Raw genomic sequence first — 19015 nt, 5'->3', positions numbered from 1 at the left:
TAAATTGTTTTTTTGCATCCTGCATTCTATCATGTCAGTATGTGATTATAAAAAACACACGTGAATTTTCTAGCTAAGCTTGACAGATTGAAAGACAAATGTCCTCTTTTTAGTAGGGGACGGTATTTGCCATATAAATGAATAGAGACATTTTACATTAATAAAACATGTTTATATCTATCAAGAAATATGGGTGGATAGATTTTTTGGGAATTGTGGGTATTCCTGCCTCTACATTGGTGAGTAGATCATGTGACACTTTTGAATAAGTACCACCCAGGACATGAGAAAGAAGATCAAGAACTGTTTGCAAAGTTCCAGATAGCAACATGTTGCAAGAGTTCCTTATTTCCCATGCAACTAAGTATACGTGAGCAATTTCCTGCTCAGGCAGAACAGAAATGTGCAAAGAACTTGTTTATACAAAGTTGTGCTAGTTAATATTTTTATATCCAAAATCTTGAGGGAAAAGTTGAGATTAAGAAGGACATTTTAAAATATAACTTACGCCCTGGTTGGTGTAGCTAAGTTGATTGGAGTGTCATCTGGTGCACTGGTGGGTCTCAGTTTGATTCCCAGTCAAGACACGTGCCTGGGTTACTGGTTCAATTCCTAGTCAGGGTGCATGCGGAGGAGGCAACCATTCAATGTTTCTCTCACATCAATGTTTCCCTCTCTCTCTCTCTTCCTTCTTCCCTCTCTAAAATAAATTAAAGATAAATAAAATAAATATAACTAGCAACTAGCATATATCCTATGAAATGTGAGGCATTATAAAGTTATCAATTTATCATACACCCTAATATATAAAAACCCAGGGTCCATAACATCCAAAACAATCGAAGGCTCAACTGACTGCCGCTACTGCGGGTGCCCCAACACAGCACTGACTGCTGAGGGGGCTACAGATCAGGCCCGAAGAGAGGCCTGGAGAGAGAAGGAGGGTCTGATCTGTAGCCTCCGTGGCAGCTGTTGATCAGCACTTGCCTCTCTCTTTCACTCTGGGCCTGGCCAGCAGCTGTGCCTCTTTCTCTTGGGCCTCCACTGGGTCTGTTGATCAGCCCCGCCTCTCTGATCAGGCCCGTTAATAGGCCTGGAGACGCTGGCTGGCACAGAAACCAACAGTCAGAACCAATTCTGGGTGAAGTGCAAGGAGCCAGTGGCTGCCTAGGAGGCGGAGCTTTTGACGCTGACTGGCATAGAAACCGACCAATCAGAACCTAATCTGGGTGAACTGCGAAGGCAGAACTTAAGGTGGGGGCTGAGGAGGGTTTTTAAGGGCAACAGCTGTTTGGTGTAAGGTATAAGAAAGCAGTTCAATTTTTTAATAACCGGTTTGGCAGGATAGTGCATATGGCTGGCTATCAGTCCAAATATAGGGATTATGTATTTTTGTCTGCCAAGAGCATCTCCTCCTGCTGAAAAAGTCTCTCCCCCTCCCTCCCCCCCGCCATTTAAGCAATCCTATCCTATATAATCTATCTATACTAATAAAAGGGTAATATGCCAATTAGACCGGGTCGACCAGCCATCTTCCGGACGTCCACCTTCCTTCCGGACAAAGCCATGGTGGTGGGGGCCGAGGCAGAGGCCGTTAGGGGCGATCAGGCTGGCAGGGGAAGGCAGTTTGGGGTGATCAGGCAAGCAGAGGCAGTTGGGGGGGAGATCAGGCCAGCAGGGGAGAGCGTTTGGGGGTGAGATCAGGCCAGCAGGGGAGAGCATTTGGGGGTGAGATCAGGCCAGCAGGGGAGGGCAGTTAGGGACGATCAGGCAGGCAGGCAGAGAGGTTAGGGGTGATCAGGCAGGCAGGCAGAGGCAGTTAGGGGCAATCAGGCAGGCAGGCAGGTGAGTGGTTAGGAGCCAGTGGTCCCAGATTGCGAGGGGGATGTTCCCGATTGGAGAAGGTGCAGGCTGGGCTGAGGGAACCCGGCCCCTCACCCCCGCATGATTTTTGTGCAACGTGCCACTAGTATTTATATAAAGTGATTTAAAGGAATAATACAAAAAGCTTTATTTCAGATGTGTGTTTGATTTCCCTTTTTTTTTTTCCTTTTTTTTTTTATTTTTTTCGGTTTCTCCAACTATGCAATTTGAAAAGTTTTTTCCTCCGGGACCTTGGGAAAGGCCTGTCTCTCATAGGTGGTGAGAAGGCTGCTAGGGATTTGCAGCCAGGTGCCGAGGTGTGGACCCAGCAAGTGGTACATTTTCAGGGAATATGATCATCCCAGCAGTACTCCAGAAAAGCTGTTTCACAGTATATATTCTGTTGTTTTGCAATATCTTGCATCATCACAATAGAAGATTTACGTCTGAAATCATTTCTCAGAGTGCAGCCATCAATCAGGACAGCCTGTTCTGGAAACTCCTCATCTTTATGTATGCTCAGGTGGGAAGGGTGTATTCCTCTTAGTATTCTAACCCGTGTTCTCCTTGGCTTCCACAAACACTGTCAGCACTTGGTCTCCCCGAAGAGCCTGTCCAGAGCCAGACCTCACTCCCATGTGGTTCAGTCAGCAGCCTCCTGGCTCCCCCTGGGCGTGGGGGCATCAGGAGGAACATGGACCTGGTGCCCCACATCCTGCCTGTCTTGACTTAGGAAAGGGAAGGAGGAGCAGGCATCCCGAAAGAATGGTGCTGAGCATTGTCTGGCTTCTGGCCTCTCTGCATCTTTCTCCCAGCCCTCACACTGCCTACTGGGTCCTGGGAGAGCTTTCCAGGAAAGACGACGGCATTGCTATTTGGTTTTAAAAGTCCCCAGCGTTTTGTTTCCTGGAAGCTCTGAAGGGCATTTGGGTGAGAGCTGCTAGGAAAAGGAAGAAAGAGGATGTTTGTAGCCAAGTCATTGAGCAGAGCTGAGGAAAGAGCAGGGTTAGATGTCTCCTTGCTGGAAACCACTGTCATTTTTTTTAATGACAACTTTATTGAGACGTAATTTACATCCCATAAAATTCACCCTTTTAAAAGTATACTTTTCATTGGTTTTATTCACGAAGTTGTGCAACCATCATCACCATCTAATCCCAGAACACTTTTATGACCCCATAAAGAAACCCCCTACCCATTAGCCCCTGACAAACACGACTCTGCTTTCTGTCTCATGGGTTTGAATATACTAAACATTTCACGTCAAGAAAACCATACAGCCTGTGGTTTTTTTGTGCTTGGCTTCTTTCACTCAGCGTAGTTTTTGAGGTTCATCTGTGCTGTGGCATGTGTCAGCATTTCATTCCTCTTTATGGCTGCCTGATCCTCCATTACACCAGATTCACTTATCCATTCCTCGGGTGGTAGACATTCGGGTTGTTTGCACTTTCTGGTTATCATGAGTAATACTGCTGTGAACAGTCATATACAGGTTTTGCATGGACCGTAACTTTTTTTTGTTTTCTTGGGTGGCATTGCTGGGTCCCTGCTAAGCTTTTCCAAAGTGACTGCCCCATTTGCCACCTCACCAGCATAATGATACATTTTAATCATTGATTGCCTAATCTTGTTCGGGTCTCATGGTTTCCATGTCTCCTATTGATTTGTTAATGATCTTCTAGGGCATTTGGTGATATCTACTCTGGCAGACCAAAATGCATTTCAGTATTAAGGCAAATGCTTGTTTAATTCATTCAGGGTTGTCCTTTGTGTATATGAGAGTGACATAAAAGGTTTAAAAGGATAAGCTACCTGCTGGAAAACATTCTTTTTTCTTCTTAAATTATGTCTAACCTGTATTTTCAGCTAGTAACATAATACCTGATACTAGATTAATTAAATGAACAAGTGAGATTAGGCGAAATAAATTTTGTTAGAAGCCATGGGTTTCTTAAAAGAAAAATCAAGGCTTATGAAAAATTCTCCAATGGAAACATTGAGGGACAACCTGCTGTGTCTGACAGGTGCCAGTGTTGTGAGCCTGGGAAGGACTCGGGGTGGCCCTGTGAGCACAGACCTCACCCTTCCCCCTTCCTCCCCGGGTTCAGCACCACGGGTGCCAGACTCACCATGGAACAGCCACCGAGCCTGCTCTCAAGAGGCTGGCGTTCTGGTGAGAACAAAAGCGACGGAACCTGAGCTCGCTGACTGGGGGCTTGTAGGTAGGTAGGTAGCAGCTGCTTCAGACGGTCGGCACAGACCTTGTCTTCGACCCCAGACTTAGCCCGTAGTCCTGCAGGGATGCGGTTCTGAGTGGATTCCAAGACAGTGCTGTGAGCTAGCCCCTCCCCCAGCCCCAGCCCAGCAGTAGGCTGACCTCGTGAATAAAGCGCCTAGGAAATGGTGAAAGCACTATGTAGCCCTGACGATACTTGACAGTCCCTCGGAGGAGAAAAGACTGGGAAAGTGAGGTGCGTTCATTTTGGGTGTAGATGTGTGGCAAGGGTTTAACATTTCCTTCTTCTCTTTGAGCATTTTCACCTTTTACCAAATAACGGTCATGACGAGAAAGGTGAACTGCAATGTGACTACACTCTTGCCTTTCTTTAAAGAGAGGGCGTAGATTAGTCCAGGTTCCTGTCCCCTCTCATGAGCTTATTTTGCCCCCCTATCACCTGTAACATAATGACTCATTCTGCTATTGTTGGCTGTTCTCTCTTCTTTAGTTACTTTTAAATTTTTCTGTGATTTCTTTGATTCTCTAGTTTCACTTTTTTTCTCCAGACCCCCCTCTGCCTAATGGAGAACACCTTGGGGATGAGGCCATTGTCCCCAGGCATATCTGCAGACACCCTCCCCCCACCCCCGCCTTTCCAGCACCACCTTCTCAGGGCAGACCCAGGAGCTCAGGCCAGAGGGTGTGCCCAGCTGCCCCGCAGCGCAGCTCCCCAGCACTCTCCCGTCACCCCTCACGTTCAGGACCTCCAGGGTGCTGCGACGCCCAGAAGCAAACAAGAGGCCACCGTAACTCGGATGATAGTGTCTTGAGGAAGTCTTGAAGCGTCGCCAGGTTCTGATGGGGTGGTTTGATCTGGAGTTGGCTTCAGCCTGTTGCTCCGGGTAGTAGCCCCTAGAACCTCTGTGCTGTCCAGTGGCGTGATGTGTGCGTGGTGTGTACATGGCATGTGCGTGGCGTGGACACTTCCTAGGGAAGGTGGGCACACTGCAGAACAGGGAGCCAACCTTGCCATGGGCCGTGGAGGGCTCTGAAGAAACTCTTTTTATCTCTCTGGGTTTAAACTATGCTTTGATGCTGGAAAGTGTAACCTTGAGCAAGTTAATTAACTTGCTATAATTTTTATTTAGACAAATATGGTTATCATGAAACTTTAACATAATACATGTAATATGCTTAAAACAGCCCTTAACCATAATAAAGCAATAAAGTAGCTGTTATTATGTTTATAACTGGATTTCAGGGCCTTCCTATAAAAGGATTTTGTGCTTTTTAAGATTTCTAGGGTACTTTTGAACACACATAAACATATTTTTTTAATTTTTTACTTATTGATTGATTTTAGAGAGAAAAGAAGGGAGGGAGGGAGAGAGAATGAGACGGGGTGGGGGGAGAAGGAGAGGGAGAGAGAGATTGATTTGTTGTTACACTTATTCATGCATTTATTGGTTGATTCTTGTATGTGCCCTGACCAGGGATCAAACCCACAACCTTATCTTTTCGGGACAATGCTCTAACCAACTGGGCCAGGGCCACATAAACATCTTCAATTCTTAAATACTTTTTACGTAACCATTTCAATGGCTGTATTTACATTGTGCCAGTGTATTGTAATTTTTTAAAAATCTTTATTGTTGAAAGTATTACATAGGTCCTCCTCCCCCCCCCCCCCCCCATTAACCTCTTCCAGCCCACTCCCATCCCCACCTCGGCCCTCACCACCCTACTGTCTGTGTCTATGAGTCATGCGTGTACACATATGTGTTCATGGTTGGTCTCTTCCCCGCCTCCACCCTCCCCTGCCTGCCCTCTGAGGTTTGACAGTCTGTTCAATGGTTCTATGTCTCTGGGTCTATTTTTGATCATTAGTTTATGTTGTTCATTGAATTCCACATATGAGTGAGATCATGTGATACTTACCTTTGACTGGCTTATTTTGCTCAGCATAACACTCCCCAGGTCCCTCCATGCTATTGCAAATGGTAAGACTTCTTTCTTTTTTATTGCCACATAGTGTTCCATTGTGTAGATGTACCACAGTTTTTTTATCCACTCATCTGCTGATGGGCACTTAGGCTGTTTGCAAATCTTAGCTATTATAAATTGCACTGCTATGAACATAGGGGTACATATATTATTTCTGATGAGTGTTTCAGATTTCTTAGGATATATTCATAGAAGTGGGATCACTGGGTGAAATGGGATTTCCATTTTTAATATTTTGAGGAAACTCCATACTGTTCTCCACAGTGGCTGCACCCGTCTGCATTCCCACCAGCAGTGCACGAGGGTTCCTTTTTCTCCACATCCTCACCAGCACTTGTTGTTTGTTGATTTGTTGATGGTAGCCATTCTGACAGGTGTGAGATGATATCTCATTGTTGTTTTGATTTGCACCTATCGGATGATTAGTGACTTTGAGCATTTTTTCCTATGTCTCTTGGCCATTTGTATGTCCACTTTGGAGAAGTGTCTATTTAGGGCCTTTGCCCATTTTTTAATTGGATTGCTTGTCTTCCTTTTATTAAGTTGTATGAGTTCCCTATATATTTTGGAGATTAACCCCTTATCGAATGTATCATTAGCAAATATATACTCCCATGTAGTGGGCTCTCTTGTTATTTTGTTGATGGTTTCTTTTACAGTGCAGAAACTATTTATTTTAATGTAGTCCCATTTGTTTATTTTCTCCTTAGTTTCCATTGTCCTAGGAGATGTATCGGTAAACATATTGCTAAGAGAGATGTCTGAGATTTTGATGCCTATGGTTTCTACTAGGACTTTTTGTGGTTTCACATCTTACATTTAAGTCTTTTATCCATTTTGAGTTTATTTTTGTGTATGGTGTAAGTTGGTGGTCTAGTTTCATTTTTTTACATATGCCTGTCCAATTTTCCCAACACCTTTTATTGAAGAGACTGTCTCCACTCCAATGTATACCCTTGCCTTCTTTGTCAAATATTAATTGAGCATAGCGGTGTGGGTCGATTTCTGGGTTCTCTGTTCTGTTCCATTGGTCTATAGTCCTGTTCTTGTACCAGTACCCGGCTGTTTTGAACACAATTGCTTTGTAGTATAAATTGATATATGGTATTGTGATTCCTCCAACTTCGTTCTTCTTTCTCAAGATTCCTGCAACTACTTGGGGTCTTTTTTGGCTCCATATAAATTTTTGGAGTGTTTGTTCTAGGTCTGTGAAATATTCCCTTTGTATTTTAATAGTGATTGCATTGAATCTGTAAGTTGCTTTGGGTAATGTGGACATTTTAATGATGTTGATTCTACCAATCCATGAACATGGTATATTCTTTCATTTGTTTATACCTTGAACTATCGCTTTTTTCAATGTCCTATCATTTTCAGAGTACAGGTCTTTTACCTCCTTGGTTAAGTTTATTCCTAAGTATCTTAATTTTTTTGTTGCAGTGGTATGGGATCATTTTTTAAATTTCTCTTTCTGAGAGTTCACTATTGTATAAAAATGCATGGATTTTGGGGTGCTAATTTTGTATCCTGCTACATTGCTGAATCCTTTATTAAATTGAGTAGTTTTTTTATGGAGTGTTTAGAGTTTTCTATGTACAGTATCATGTCATCTGTGAATAAAAATATCAGAAAACCACTGATGAAAGTGAAGCAGTAATCAAAAAACTCCCAGCAAACAAAAGCCTTGGTCCAGATGGATTCACAGGGGGGTTTTACCAGATATTCAAAGAAGAACTAACACTTCCTCTCCTCAAACTATTCCAAAAAATTCAAGAGGAAGGAAAACTTCCAAAGTCTTTCTATGAGGCCAGCATTACCTTACCTCCAAAACCAGATAATGCTACGACAAAGAAAGAGAACTGCAGGCCAATGAACATAGACACTAAATCCTCAACAAAATTTTAGCAAATTGGGTCCAGCAACACATTAAAAAGATCATTCACCATGACCAACTGGGATTTATCCCAGGGATGCAAGGCTGGTCCAATATTCGCAAACCAATAAATGTGATACATCGCCTAAACCTATTGCAAGACAAAAATCATATGATCATATCAACTGATGCAGAAAAAGCATTGGACAAAATCCAACACCCTTTTCTGATAAAAACCCTCAGCAAAGTGGGAATAGAGGGATCATACCTCAACATAATAAAGGCCATATATGACAAACCTACAGCCAACATCGTACTCAGTCGGCAAAAACTAAAACCATTTGTCCTAAGAACAGGAACAAAACAGGGATGCCTTCTTCTACCACTCTTGTTCAGCATCGTACTGAAGTCCTAGCCACAGCGATCGGACAAGAAGAAATAAAAGGCAGCCAAACTGGAAAGGAAGATGTATTACCATTTACTGAACAGTCTCTGTCCTATTCTGGTGCAGTCAGGTTGAAGGTCTGTTTGTCTCTGTGTGCCAGTCTTTTCCATCTGAATTGCCACTTCTGAATGGTGGGCCCTTGGCATGAGGGCCGTGTCTGCTAAGCAGATCTATGTATGACCAGCTCCCTGGCCAGGTGCTTGGGAAGTGATGCTTAGTGATGAACACCTTTGACTGATCTCTTCTTTTTCCAGGACAGCGGGACTTTTCAGTTTGATTGACACTCTGTGGCCTCCAGTGGTGCCTCTCAAAGCACCTGGCCATGGCCAGGCCTGTGAAGAGGTAAGCTCAGCATTTAAGGAAGCTCCCCTCCCGCCCCCGGTTGCCACCTGCTCTGGGCGAGGTGCTGCGCCAAGCGCTGCCTCCGCAGTCCACCATCCCGAGAAGCCCAGCCAGTGAGCATGAGCCAGGACAGAGAGTCAGACCCACTCACATCGTTGCAAAGCCCAAGCGCTGCTTGCTTTCCTCCCGTGCTTCAGTACCTTCTTCTTGAGGTTAGCTTATGGTGGTGTCTTTAAACCACAGTTGTTAGGGCCATCCCATCAGGGTCAACAGTGAGGGTCTTAGCCTCATACTAAACAAGACACAGAGCACCCCACCTTCCAGTCACTAGCAGAACCAACACTCGGTTACCAATTAGGGCAGAAACTCATTAAACCTGATAAATAAAATCCATGGTATTCGTACAGCCAACAAGTTAGCCAGGAATTTCCATTTTCCTGCCTCCTCATATTATTTATGGTAGTTGCTCACAGGTAGAAAAATTGACTGATTAAAATGTGTCCCCTCTTGTCTACCTTGAGCATCCTCCACCAGGCTGGCCAGCACTGCTTTGGGCTACAGTTCCCAACGCTGAAAACTGGGGTGGTTTTGTTTGTGTAGTAGCTGACTTCTTAGCAAAGTGCTAAGAATATGACTCTGTACTGTGCTAGACCAGCAAAATTGCTGTCAAAAATTCCCACTTCCGATTTTTTAAAAAAAAAGCTGTGACACGTTTACACAATGGACTACTACTCAGCTATAAAAAGGAAGGAAATCTTACCCTTTGCAACAGCATGGATGGACTCGGATAGCCTTTTGCTGAGTGAAATAAGCCAGTCAGAGAAGGACAATACTGTATGATTTCACTCATGTGTGGAATCTAATGAACAAAGTAAACTAACAAACAAAGAAGAAACAGACTCCTAGAGAACAGACTGACAGCTGTGAGAGGGGAGGGGGGTTGCAGGGCTGGGTGCAAAGGGTGAAGGGATTAAGAAAACAAAAAGTCATAGACACAGACAACAATATGGTAATTGCCAGAGGGAAGGAAGGGAGGGGAAGTAGAAGAGGGTTTTGGGGGGATAGATGTTGATGAAAGGAAACTTCACTTAGGGTGGTGAACACACATTACAATATACACATGATGTATTACAGAATTGTATACCTGAAACCTATATAATTTTGTCTGCCAATGTCACCCCAATAAATTCAGTTTAAAAAATGCTCATTTCTAGATTATTAGAGAAAATGTTCTAAATTGTGTTTTAAATATACTTTGAAGAATACATTTCTAAAATGAAATCTGAATCAGTAATAAATTCAAAAGTACAAGATTTTATACTTGGTCCCAGAGATAAACATAATCTATTTATTATATAGGTATTCTTATCAGCCTTTCAGAGACAGTGTTCATCTGTGAATAAAAATGTATAAAGACTACATTTTGTATTTGAGTCTTTTAACAATACATTCACGTTCTACTTCTGTCCCTGTTTCAAACAGGTAAACACTCACCTGCCTCCCAGCTTCTGTTATGTCCTCGCTGCTCATCCCCAACTGGGACAGATTGATATCATTGAAGACCCTGTTTCTAAGCTTTACCAGCCTCCAGTTCCTTGCTCCTTACGAGAAATTCTCCAGGTAATGTCTATATTCTAACAAAGCCTTCAGTTACTTTTTTTTTCTTAAATTTGTATGCTTTGTGTGATGTTACAAATCTTTTTCAATGCCTTTTCAGACTGATGATCTTGGTACCCGTTGCAGTTTCTATGCCAGAGTGATTTATCAAAGACCATTGGTAATCTCTCTCTCTTTTTCCCCTCATAACGTGTTATAACGCATAAGGTGTTTTATACTTTATTAAAGGATCATTCATCCCCCTTAGAAATTAATGGAGCATCAAAATAGAAAAGCATTTTTGAAATTGAGTTACACATGCGTGGTGCTGAGTCATACGACACTCCTTGAGTAGGTGTGGACTGCCGGCCACTGTGTTAAATACTCAGGCGTAACCCTGCCAGGGAAGATTCTCGCCCAGTAGCCGTAGTTCCTTTCTGACCCATCGCAGGTTGTAGAAAAGAAGGAGAAGCTGAAACTTCAGTCTTGGGGTGAAAGCAGGAATCTCAGGATTGAGCTCAGCCACTTCTTGGAACTAACTCTTCAGTGGTCTGCGAGCTTGGACAGTTGAGGGAGCCCTGCGGTCGCTCAGGCGTGGGCAGTTCTCGGGAGGGGCGGCCTAGAGGGGCTCGTTGTCCGCTTCGCAAGTCAGCTAAGAGTAGATAAATAAAGAGATGCTTTTGGCGCGTTCAACCCATGATGTACGTTTCACAAGAAACCTCTGCTGGGTTGACTAAGAGGAACGTGCACATCTCAGTCCCCTGAGAGGTAGAGAGCATCCCATTGCTTTTCTTTCTCTGTTCACCCTTCAGTCATGTGACAGCTGACCAGCGCCCCCTGAGGAATAAGAGGGAGGCTGGCATCAGTCACTCAGCAGTGCTCCTTGTGAGCCGTCCTGCGTCTGGCTCAGCGAGCAGGCACAGGCCTCCAGGGAGGACACGGTCTGCTCACCTGATGTCTCTGACTTTCTGGGTCTGAGGCATCCGAACCTGACTGTGCACTCCTCTGCCCATCCTCTGCAGGACGCTCACCTGGCACCTGGCACATTCCTGTCATTCTAAAGTGCGTCCAGGTGGTGGGGATGTGGCCTCGGGCAGGGGCTCACTGCGCGGCTGCTGTGTGGCTGCAGGCAGAATGCTGTCCTGGGGCAGGAACGTCAGTCTCGTGGCTGCTGCACCATGAGCTCCTGCCCACAGAGCCTGGTCTGCCCACAACTTTGCAGCTGAGACTAGAAGTGGAAGGTAAAGAACGTAGGTGTCAGATGCTCACACCATCACCAGATCTCACCCGCCCACCCTTCTGGGAGCCCTAGAGCAGAGAGGGAGACACACTGCAGGCCATCTGGTCCCTCCTGTTCTGAGTTTTCTGCCAAGAAATAGGCTCCCGTCGGCTCAAGTACAGCCTGCCTGCAGGCATGCCTTGCAGTGGGTGTGAACCGAGGGATCCATGGTCCGTTGGAAACAGTCAAGGCCCCAGAACCCAACCGAGCACTGAACTTCCTCAGTTCACTGGCCTTCTTTATGCCTCTGTCTTCGCTTTTGTGGGAAAGTGAATCACCAAAACCAACTTCCGTGGAGAGGAATTGAAATGCCAAGTCCTGGGCCCACTATGTGGCTAAGCCGACACATGCACAGTGGCATTGCAGTGAGTCACTGCGAGACCTGAGTGTCAGGAGAGACTCGGTTGTAGTGACACTGTGCTAATGATTAAGTAGGAAAGGGAAAGGTGTTTTTTTGTATTTAACTTTTGTTTTGAATATTCAAAATGTTCAGATTCACAGTAATTATAGATTCACAGTAGATTGCATGCCCCTCATGCCATCATCCCATACCTGCAATAACCACAGTACGGTATCAAAACCAAGAAACTGACACTGGCATAATCCACAAAACTGGTTCAGATCTCAACCGTCATACATGTGTATGTACATGTATGTGTACTTTCATGCCGTTTTGTCACATGTGTAGCCTTGCATAATCTCCACCACAATCAACATACTCAGCTGTACCACAGACTCCCTCATGTTCCCATTATAGCCACACCCATCCTGTTACCCATCCCCAGACATCAGGCAACTGCTAATCTGTTCTCATCATTATAATTTTATTATTTTATGATGGTTACACACATAGAAGCATGCAGTGTACAGGGAAGGGTAAAAGTAGGTTTACAGTTATAATACAAATAAATAATACAATAATTAGTAAGTGATTATATAAGAATAAATTCTGTGTTTCCTGCACTCACAACTATAAACCACCTTTGCCTACCCCTATACGTATATTGGTATTAGTTTCCTAGGCCTAATATGCAAAATGCCAAAAACTAGATGGCTTAACATAACGGAAATGGCCCTGGTCAGGTAGCTCAGTTGGTTAGAGTGTCATCCCAATACACCAAGGTTGTGGGTTCGATCCCTGGTCAAGGCACATACAAGAATCAACGAATGCATAAATAAGTGTAACAACAAATCAGTGTTTCCCTCCCTTCCTCTCTCCTTCCTCAGCTCTCTAAAACCCATAAATTTAAACCAATAAGCCCTGGCCAGGTGGCTCAGTTGGTTTGAGCATCACCTCGTGCACCAAGGAGTTGTAGGTTCGATTCCTAGTAAGGGCACATACCTGGGTTGTGGGTTCGATCCCTGGTCTGGGTGCATACAGGAGGCAACCAGTCAGTGTTTCTCAATCAATGTTTGTCTCTCATATCGATGTTTCTCTCTCTCTCTCTCTTCCCCTTCCTCTCTCTCTCTCCTGCCCTTCCTCTCTCTCTAAAATCAATAGAAACAAACCTTTGGGTGAAGATTAAAAAATAATAATAAAATACAACAGAAATGTATTGTCTCATGCTTCGGGAGGCTAGAAGTCTGTCTGAAGTCAAGGCTTGGCAGAGCCGTGTTTCCTCTGGCGGCTCTAGGGGAGATTCCTGCCTTTTTTCTGCCGGCGTCTGCTCTTTGCTGGCAATCCTTGGCCTTCCTGGGCTTGTTGGTGCATCACTCCGCTCACATGCCATCTTCACCCTACGTGTCATCACAGGTTCTTCCGTGTCCAAATTTGCCCCTCCTTTTTTAGTGTTTTTTTTAATTGTTTGTCTTCCTGGTGTTGAGTTCTGTGAGTTCTTTTTATATTTTGGAAATTAACCCTTTATCATGAAACAGACTGATGAGTCTCAGAGAGAAGGGGTGAGGTGGCTGCAGGAAGAGATTAACCAAAGATCTTATATGCATATATGCATTTCCTATGGACACAGACAATAGGGTGGTGAAGGCCTAGGGCAGGGTGGGAACCAGGTTGACAGAGACAGTCGGGGAAAGAAGGGGACATCTGTAGTACTCTCAACAATAAAGGTTTTTAAAAATAATAATAAAGAAAATAAATTGGAAGCCTTTTATTTCTTCTTGTCTGGTCACTGTCGTTAGGACTTCAGAACTATGCTGAATAAGAGCGGACATCACTGTCTCGTTCCTGATCTTAAGGAAAACGCTTTTAGTTTTTCCCCATTGAGTATGATGTTGGCTGTAGGTTTTTCATATATGGCCTTTATTATGTTGAGGTGTGATCCCTCTATTCCCACTTTGCTGAGCATTTTTACCATAAATGGGTGCTGGATTTTGTCAAATGCTTTTTTTAGGTCTATTTATATGATCATATGATTTTTATCCTTTATTTTGTTTATGTGATGTATCACATTTATTGATTTGCAAATATTGAACCATTATTGCGAATATTGCATCCCTGGAATAAATCCCACATGGGCATGGTGTGTGATTTTTTTTTAATGTATTGCTGGATCTGATTTGTTAATATTTTGTTGAGGATTTTGGTATCTATATTCATCAGTAATATTGACATATAATTTTCTTTCTTTGTAGTGTCTTTATCTGGTTTTGGAATTAGGATAATGTTGGCCTCATAAAAAGAGCTTGGAAGTGTTCCTTCCTCTTGAAGTTTTTGGAATAGTTTGAAGATCATAGGTATTAATTCTTTGAATGTTGGTAAAACTTACCTGTGGAGCCATCCTGTCCAGGAGTTCTGTTTGCTAGGAGGTTTTTTTTATTGCTGCTTCAATTTCATTAGTTACCAGCCTATTTATATTTTCTGATTCCCCGGTTGAGTTTGGGAACATCATCTGTTTCTAGGAATTTGTCCATTTCCCCCAGGTTGTCTAGCTTGTTGGCATATAGTTGCTCAAAGTATTTTCTTACAATCCTTTGTATTTCTGTGATGTCAGTAGTTACTTTGCCTCTTTCATTTCTGATTTTATTAATTTGGGTCCTCTCTCTTTGTTTCTTGATAAGTCTGGCTAATGGTTCATCAATCTTGTTTACCTTTTCAAAAAACCAGCTCTTGGTTTCATTGATTTTTTTTTTATTGTTTTTTTAGTATCTATGTAATTTATTTCCACTCTGATCTTTATTTTATTTCCTTCCTTATACTTACTCTGGGCTTTTCTTGTTGTTCTCATTCTAATTCTTTTAGAATTAGTTGTAGGGTAAATTATTTATTTGAGCTTTTTCTAATTTCTTGAGGCAGGCCTATAATGCTATGAACTTCCCTCTCAAGACTGCTTTTGCTGTGTCCCAGAGATTTGGCGTTGTTGTGTGTTCATTTTTGTTTGTTTCCAGGAAGTTTTTTCTTTCTTCCTTGATCTCATTGGTAATCCATTCATTGTTTAATAACATGCTATTTAGTCTCCAGGTGTTTGAATATGTTGAGGGTTTTTTACTGTAGCTGATTTCTAGTTTCATGTGATTCAAGAATATGCTTGATATGATTTCAATCTTCTTGAATTTGTTTACACTTATTTTGTGCTCTAACATGTGGCCTATCTTTGAGAATGATCCATGTGCACTTGACAAGAATGTATATTCTGCCACTTAGGGATGAAATGTTCTGTAAATGTCAGTTAAATTCATCTGATCTAGTGTGCCGTTTAGGGTCGCTGTTTCCTTGTTGCTTTTTCAGTCTGGGAGATCTATACAGTGGTGCCAGTGGGGTGTCAAAGTCCCCGACTATGACTGTATTGCTATTTCTCTCTCCCTTAAAGTCTTCCCTTTTTGTATAAGGTGTGTGGTTTAGGTCAAGTTTCATTTTTTTGCCAGTGGATGTCCACTCATTTCAGTGTTATTTGTTGATAGGATATTCTTCCTCCATTGACTTCTGCAACTTTGTCAAAAAATAGTAGAGTATTTTTGTGTAGAAGAGATCTGTTTTTAATAAAATTTTAGCAATAAGATTGATAGTACTGTGATGAATTAATTGGGGTAGGTTTTTTTTTCTTTTTCAGAGGATATTGTTGTTACTGACTTTGTTCAAAACCCAATGGTAAAGATGATTTGATAGTTAATTTCAAAGGAAATTAGACCATTTTGGTTCCATCAAGAGACTGAAAAAGAGACAATAAGCCAAATCCAAACTATTTACAGAGAGTATCTAAAACTCTTAGCTTCAGATAATCTTTTTTTAAATTTTTATTTGTTGATGAAAGAGAGAGACATCAACTTGTTGTTCCACCTATTTATGCACTCATTGGTTGATTCTTGTATGTGCCCTGACCAGGGATCAAACTCACAACCTTGGCATATCGGGACAATGCTATAACCAACTGAGCTACCCAGCCATGGTAAATAATCTCATAGAAAAAAATCTTTGGCCCTGGTCCGTATGCTAAGTGGTTAGAGCATCTGCCTGGCAGTGAAGGATCGCGGGTTCAATTCCTGGTCAATAACATGTATCTGGGTAGTAGGTTCAATTTCCCATCCAGTTATTGTAATGAGGAAGGCAGCTAATTACGTCTCTCTCAATGTTTCTCTCTCTCCCAATCCCCTTCTTCCTTATTCCCTTTCATTCTCTCTAAAAAAAAAAAAAATTCAATGGGAAAAATGTCCTCAGGTTGAGGATTAACAACAACAAAAAATGTTTGCCCTTCCTGACATATATACCATTTTTTTAAATGTGACTTTGGCCAGTTGTTCCTAAAAGGCTAACTCCATGTACTTAGTTGTCATGACTCTTGACCTTGATAAATTTGAAGAATAGAGGCCAGTTACCTAATTGAATGTCCCTCCATTTCTATTTTCCTTTTGTTATCTCATGAATAGATTCAGATCATGCATTTTTGACTGGAATACAACATAAAAACGTTGTGTTCATGTCAGGAGGCATACAGTAGACTTGTGCCAGTGCTGTGATATTTTATCAATTGATTAAGATGTTATTTTCCAGGTTTCTCCACTATAAAGTTAACTAATAAATATTTCTTTTTTTTTTTTTTTTTTTTTTTTAATTTCTTTATTGATTAAGGTGTCACATATTTGTCCTCATCCCCCCATTCCCATCCCACCCCTCTCCCCATGCATGCCCCAATCCCCTGTTGAACTTAACCGTTGGATAGGCTTATATGCATGCATACAGGTCCTTTGGTTGAACTCTCCCCCTCCCCCCCACCCTCCCCCTACCCTCTTCTATCCTCCCTCTGAGGCCCGATAGTCCGATCGATGCCTCCTTGCTTCTGGTTCTGTTCTTGTTCCTCAGTCTATGTTGTTCATCATTTCCTCTAGATGAACGAGATCATATGTCACTAGATATATACTAATAAGAACTGAATGTGAGACGAGCAATAATATTTATGCTGACAGGCAAATGAATCAATCTGTAGCGAGCTTCCCCCTGGACCAACAGTTCTTTTGAGACCCAATTTCGATGTCCAGTAGTTCCTTATGTGTACATGTCAGCACTGACCCCTCAGCTCTGGATGGTGGACAAATGGTGGTAACGGAGGTCCGACTCCCTCTGGTTTGGTCTCGGCCGAACCCAGGGGCACGGCGTCACCCAGACTAAGGGGCACGTGGCCTCACCCATACCCAAGGGGCACGTGGTTTCACCCGGGCCTGGGACCCAGCCTCACCCGGATGGATCCAGGGGCGCACGGCCTCACCCGGACCCAGGATCTGGCTTCACCCGTACCCAGGGACGCTTGGCCTCTCCCAGACACAGGGGCACGTGGCCTCACCCGGGCTTAGTTGCACAAGGCCTCACCTGGATCCAGGGACACATGGTCTCTCCCGGACCCAGGGATGCTTGGCCTCTACCAGACCCAGGGCCACTTGGGCTCACCCGGGCCTAGGTGCACGAGGCCTCATCCGGATCCAGGGACGCATGGTCTCACCCAGACCCAGGGATGCTTGGCCTCTCCCAGACCCAGGGCCACTTGGGCTCACCCGGGCCTAGGTGCACGAGGCCTCACCCGGATCCAGGGACGCACGGTCTCACCCGGACCCAGGGACGCTTGGCCTCTCCCCGACCCAGGGCCACTTGGGCTCACCCGGGCCTAGGTGCACGAGGCCTCACCCGGATCCAGGGACGCACGGTCTCACCCGGACCCAGGAACGTTTGGCCACTCCCAGACCCAGGGCCACTTGGGCTCACCCGGGCCTAGGTGCACGAGGCCTCACCCGGATCCAGGGACGCATGGTCTCACCCGGACCCAGGGACGCTTGGCCTCTCCCAGACCCAGGGCCACTTGGGCTCACCCGGGCCTAGGTGCAAGAGGCCTCATCCGGATCCAGGGACGCATGGTCTCACCCGGACCCAGGAGCGCTTGGCCTCCCCCAGACCCAGGGCCACTTGGGCTCACCCGGGCCTAGGTGCACGAGGCCTCACCCGGATCCTGGGACACAGGGTCTCACCCGGACCCAGGGACGCTTGGCCTCTCCCAGACCCAGGGCCACTTGGGCTCACCCGGGCCTAGGTGCACGAGGCCTCACCCGGATCCAGGGACACATGGTCTCACCCGGACCCAGGGACGCTTGGCCTCTCCCAGACCCAGGGCCACTTGGGCTCACCCGGGCCTAGGTGCACGAGGCCTCACCCGGATCCAGGGACACATGGTCTCACCCGGACTAGGGATGCTTGGCCTCTCCCAGACCCAGGGCCACTTGGGCTCACCCGGGCCTAGGTGCACGAGGCCTCACCCGGATCCTGGGACACATGGTCTCACCCGGACCCAGGGGCGCTTGGCCTCCCCCAGACCCAGGGCCACTTGGGCTCACCCGGGCCTAGGTGCACGAGGCCTCACCCGGATCCTGGGACACATGGTCTCACCCGGACCCAGGGACGCTTGGCCTCTCCCAGACCCAGGGCCACTTGGGCTCACCCGGGCCTAGGTGCACGAGGCCTCACCCGGATCCAGGGACACATGGTCTCACCCGGACCCAGGGACGCTTGGCCTCTCCCAGACCCAGGGCCACTTGGGCTCACCTGGGCCTAGGTGCACGAGGCCTCACCCGGATCCAGGGACACATGGTCTCACCCGGACTAGGGATGCTTGGCCTCTCCCAGACCCAGGGCCACTTGGGCTCACCCGGGCCTAGGTGCACAAGGCCTCACCCGGATCCAGGGACACATGGTCTCACCCGGACCCAGGGGCGCTTGGCCTCCCCCAGACCCAGGGCCACTTGGGCTCACCCGGGCCTAGGTGCACGAGGCCTCACCCGGATCCTGGGACACATGGTCTCACCCGGACCCAGGGACGCTTGGCCTCCCCCAGACCCAGGGCCACTTGGGCTCACCCGGGCCTAGGTGCACGAGGCCTCACCCGGATCCAGGGACACATGGTCTCACCCGGACCCAGGGACGCTTGGCCTCTCCCAGACCCAGGGCCACTTGGGCTCACCCGG

The 19015-nt window shown here is 45.4% G+C and overlaps 1 protein-coding gene across 3 annotated transcripts in view; it reads left to right on the top strand.

The window, feature by feature from the left end:
* SPIDR (scaffold protein involved in DNA repair) overlaps positions 1 to 19015 on the top strand; it is a 341673-nt gene that overhangs the window by 300577 nt on the left and 22081 nt on the right. For all 3 annotated transcript variants that reach the window (XM_054708421.1, XM_054708419.1, XM_054708422.1), the window contains 3 exons: positions 8658 to 8745; positions 10228 to 10365; positions 10463 to 10522. In XM_054708421.1, the coding sequence (XP_054564396.1) occupies positions 8658 to 8745; positions 10228 to 10365; positions 10463 to 10522 (286 nt within the window). The remainder of the gene's footprint in view (positions 1 to 8657; positions 8746 to 10227; positions 10366 to 10462; positions 10523 to 19015) is intronic.

This window comes from Eptesicus fuscus, chromosome 19 (genome assembly GCF_027574615.1).
Source record: "Eptesicus fuscus isolate TK198812 chromosome 19, DD_ASM_mEF_20220401, whole genome shotgun sequence".
NCBI classification, from domain to species: domain Eukaryota; kingdom Metazoa; phylum Chordata; class Mammalia; order Chiroptera; family Vespertilionidae; genus Eptesicus; species Eptesicus fuscus.
This window is presented reverse-complemented; position numbering and strand designations above follow the sequence as displayed.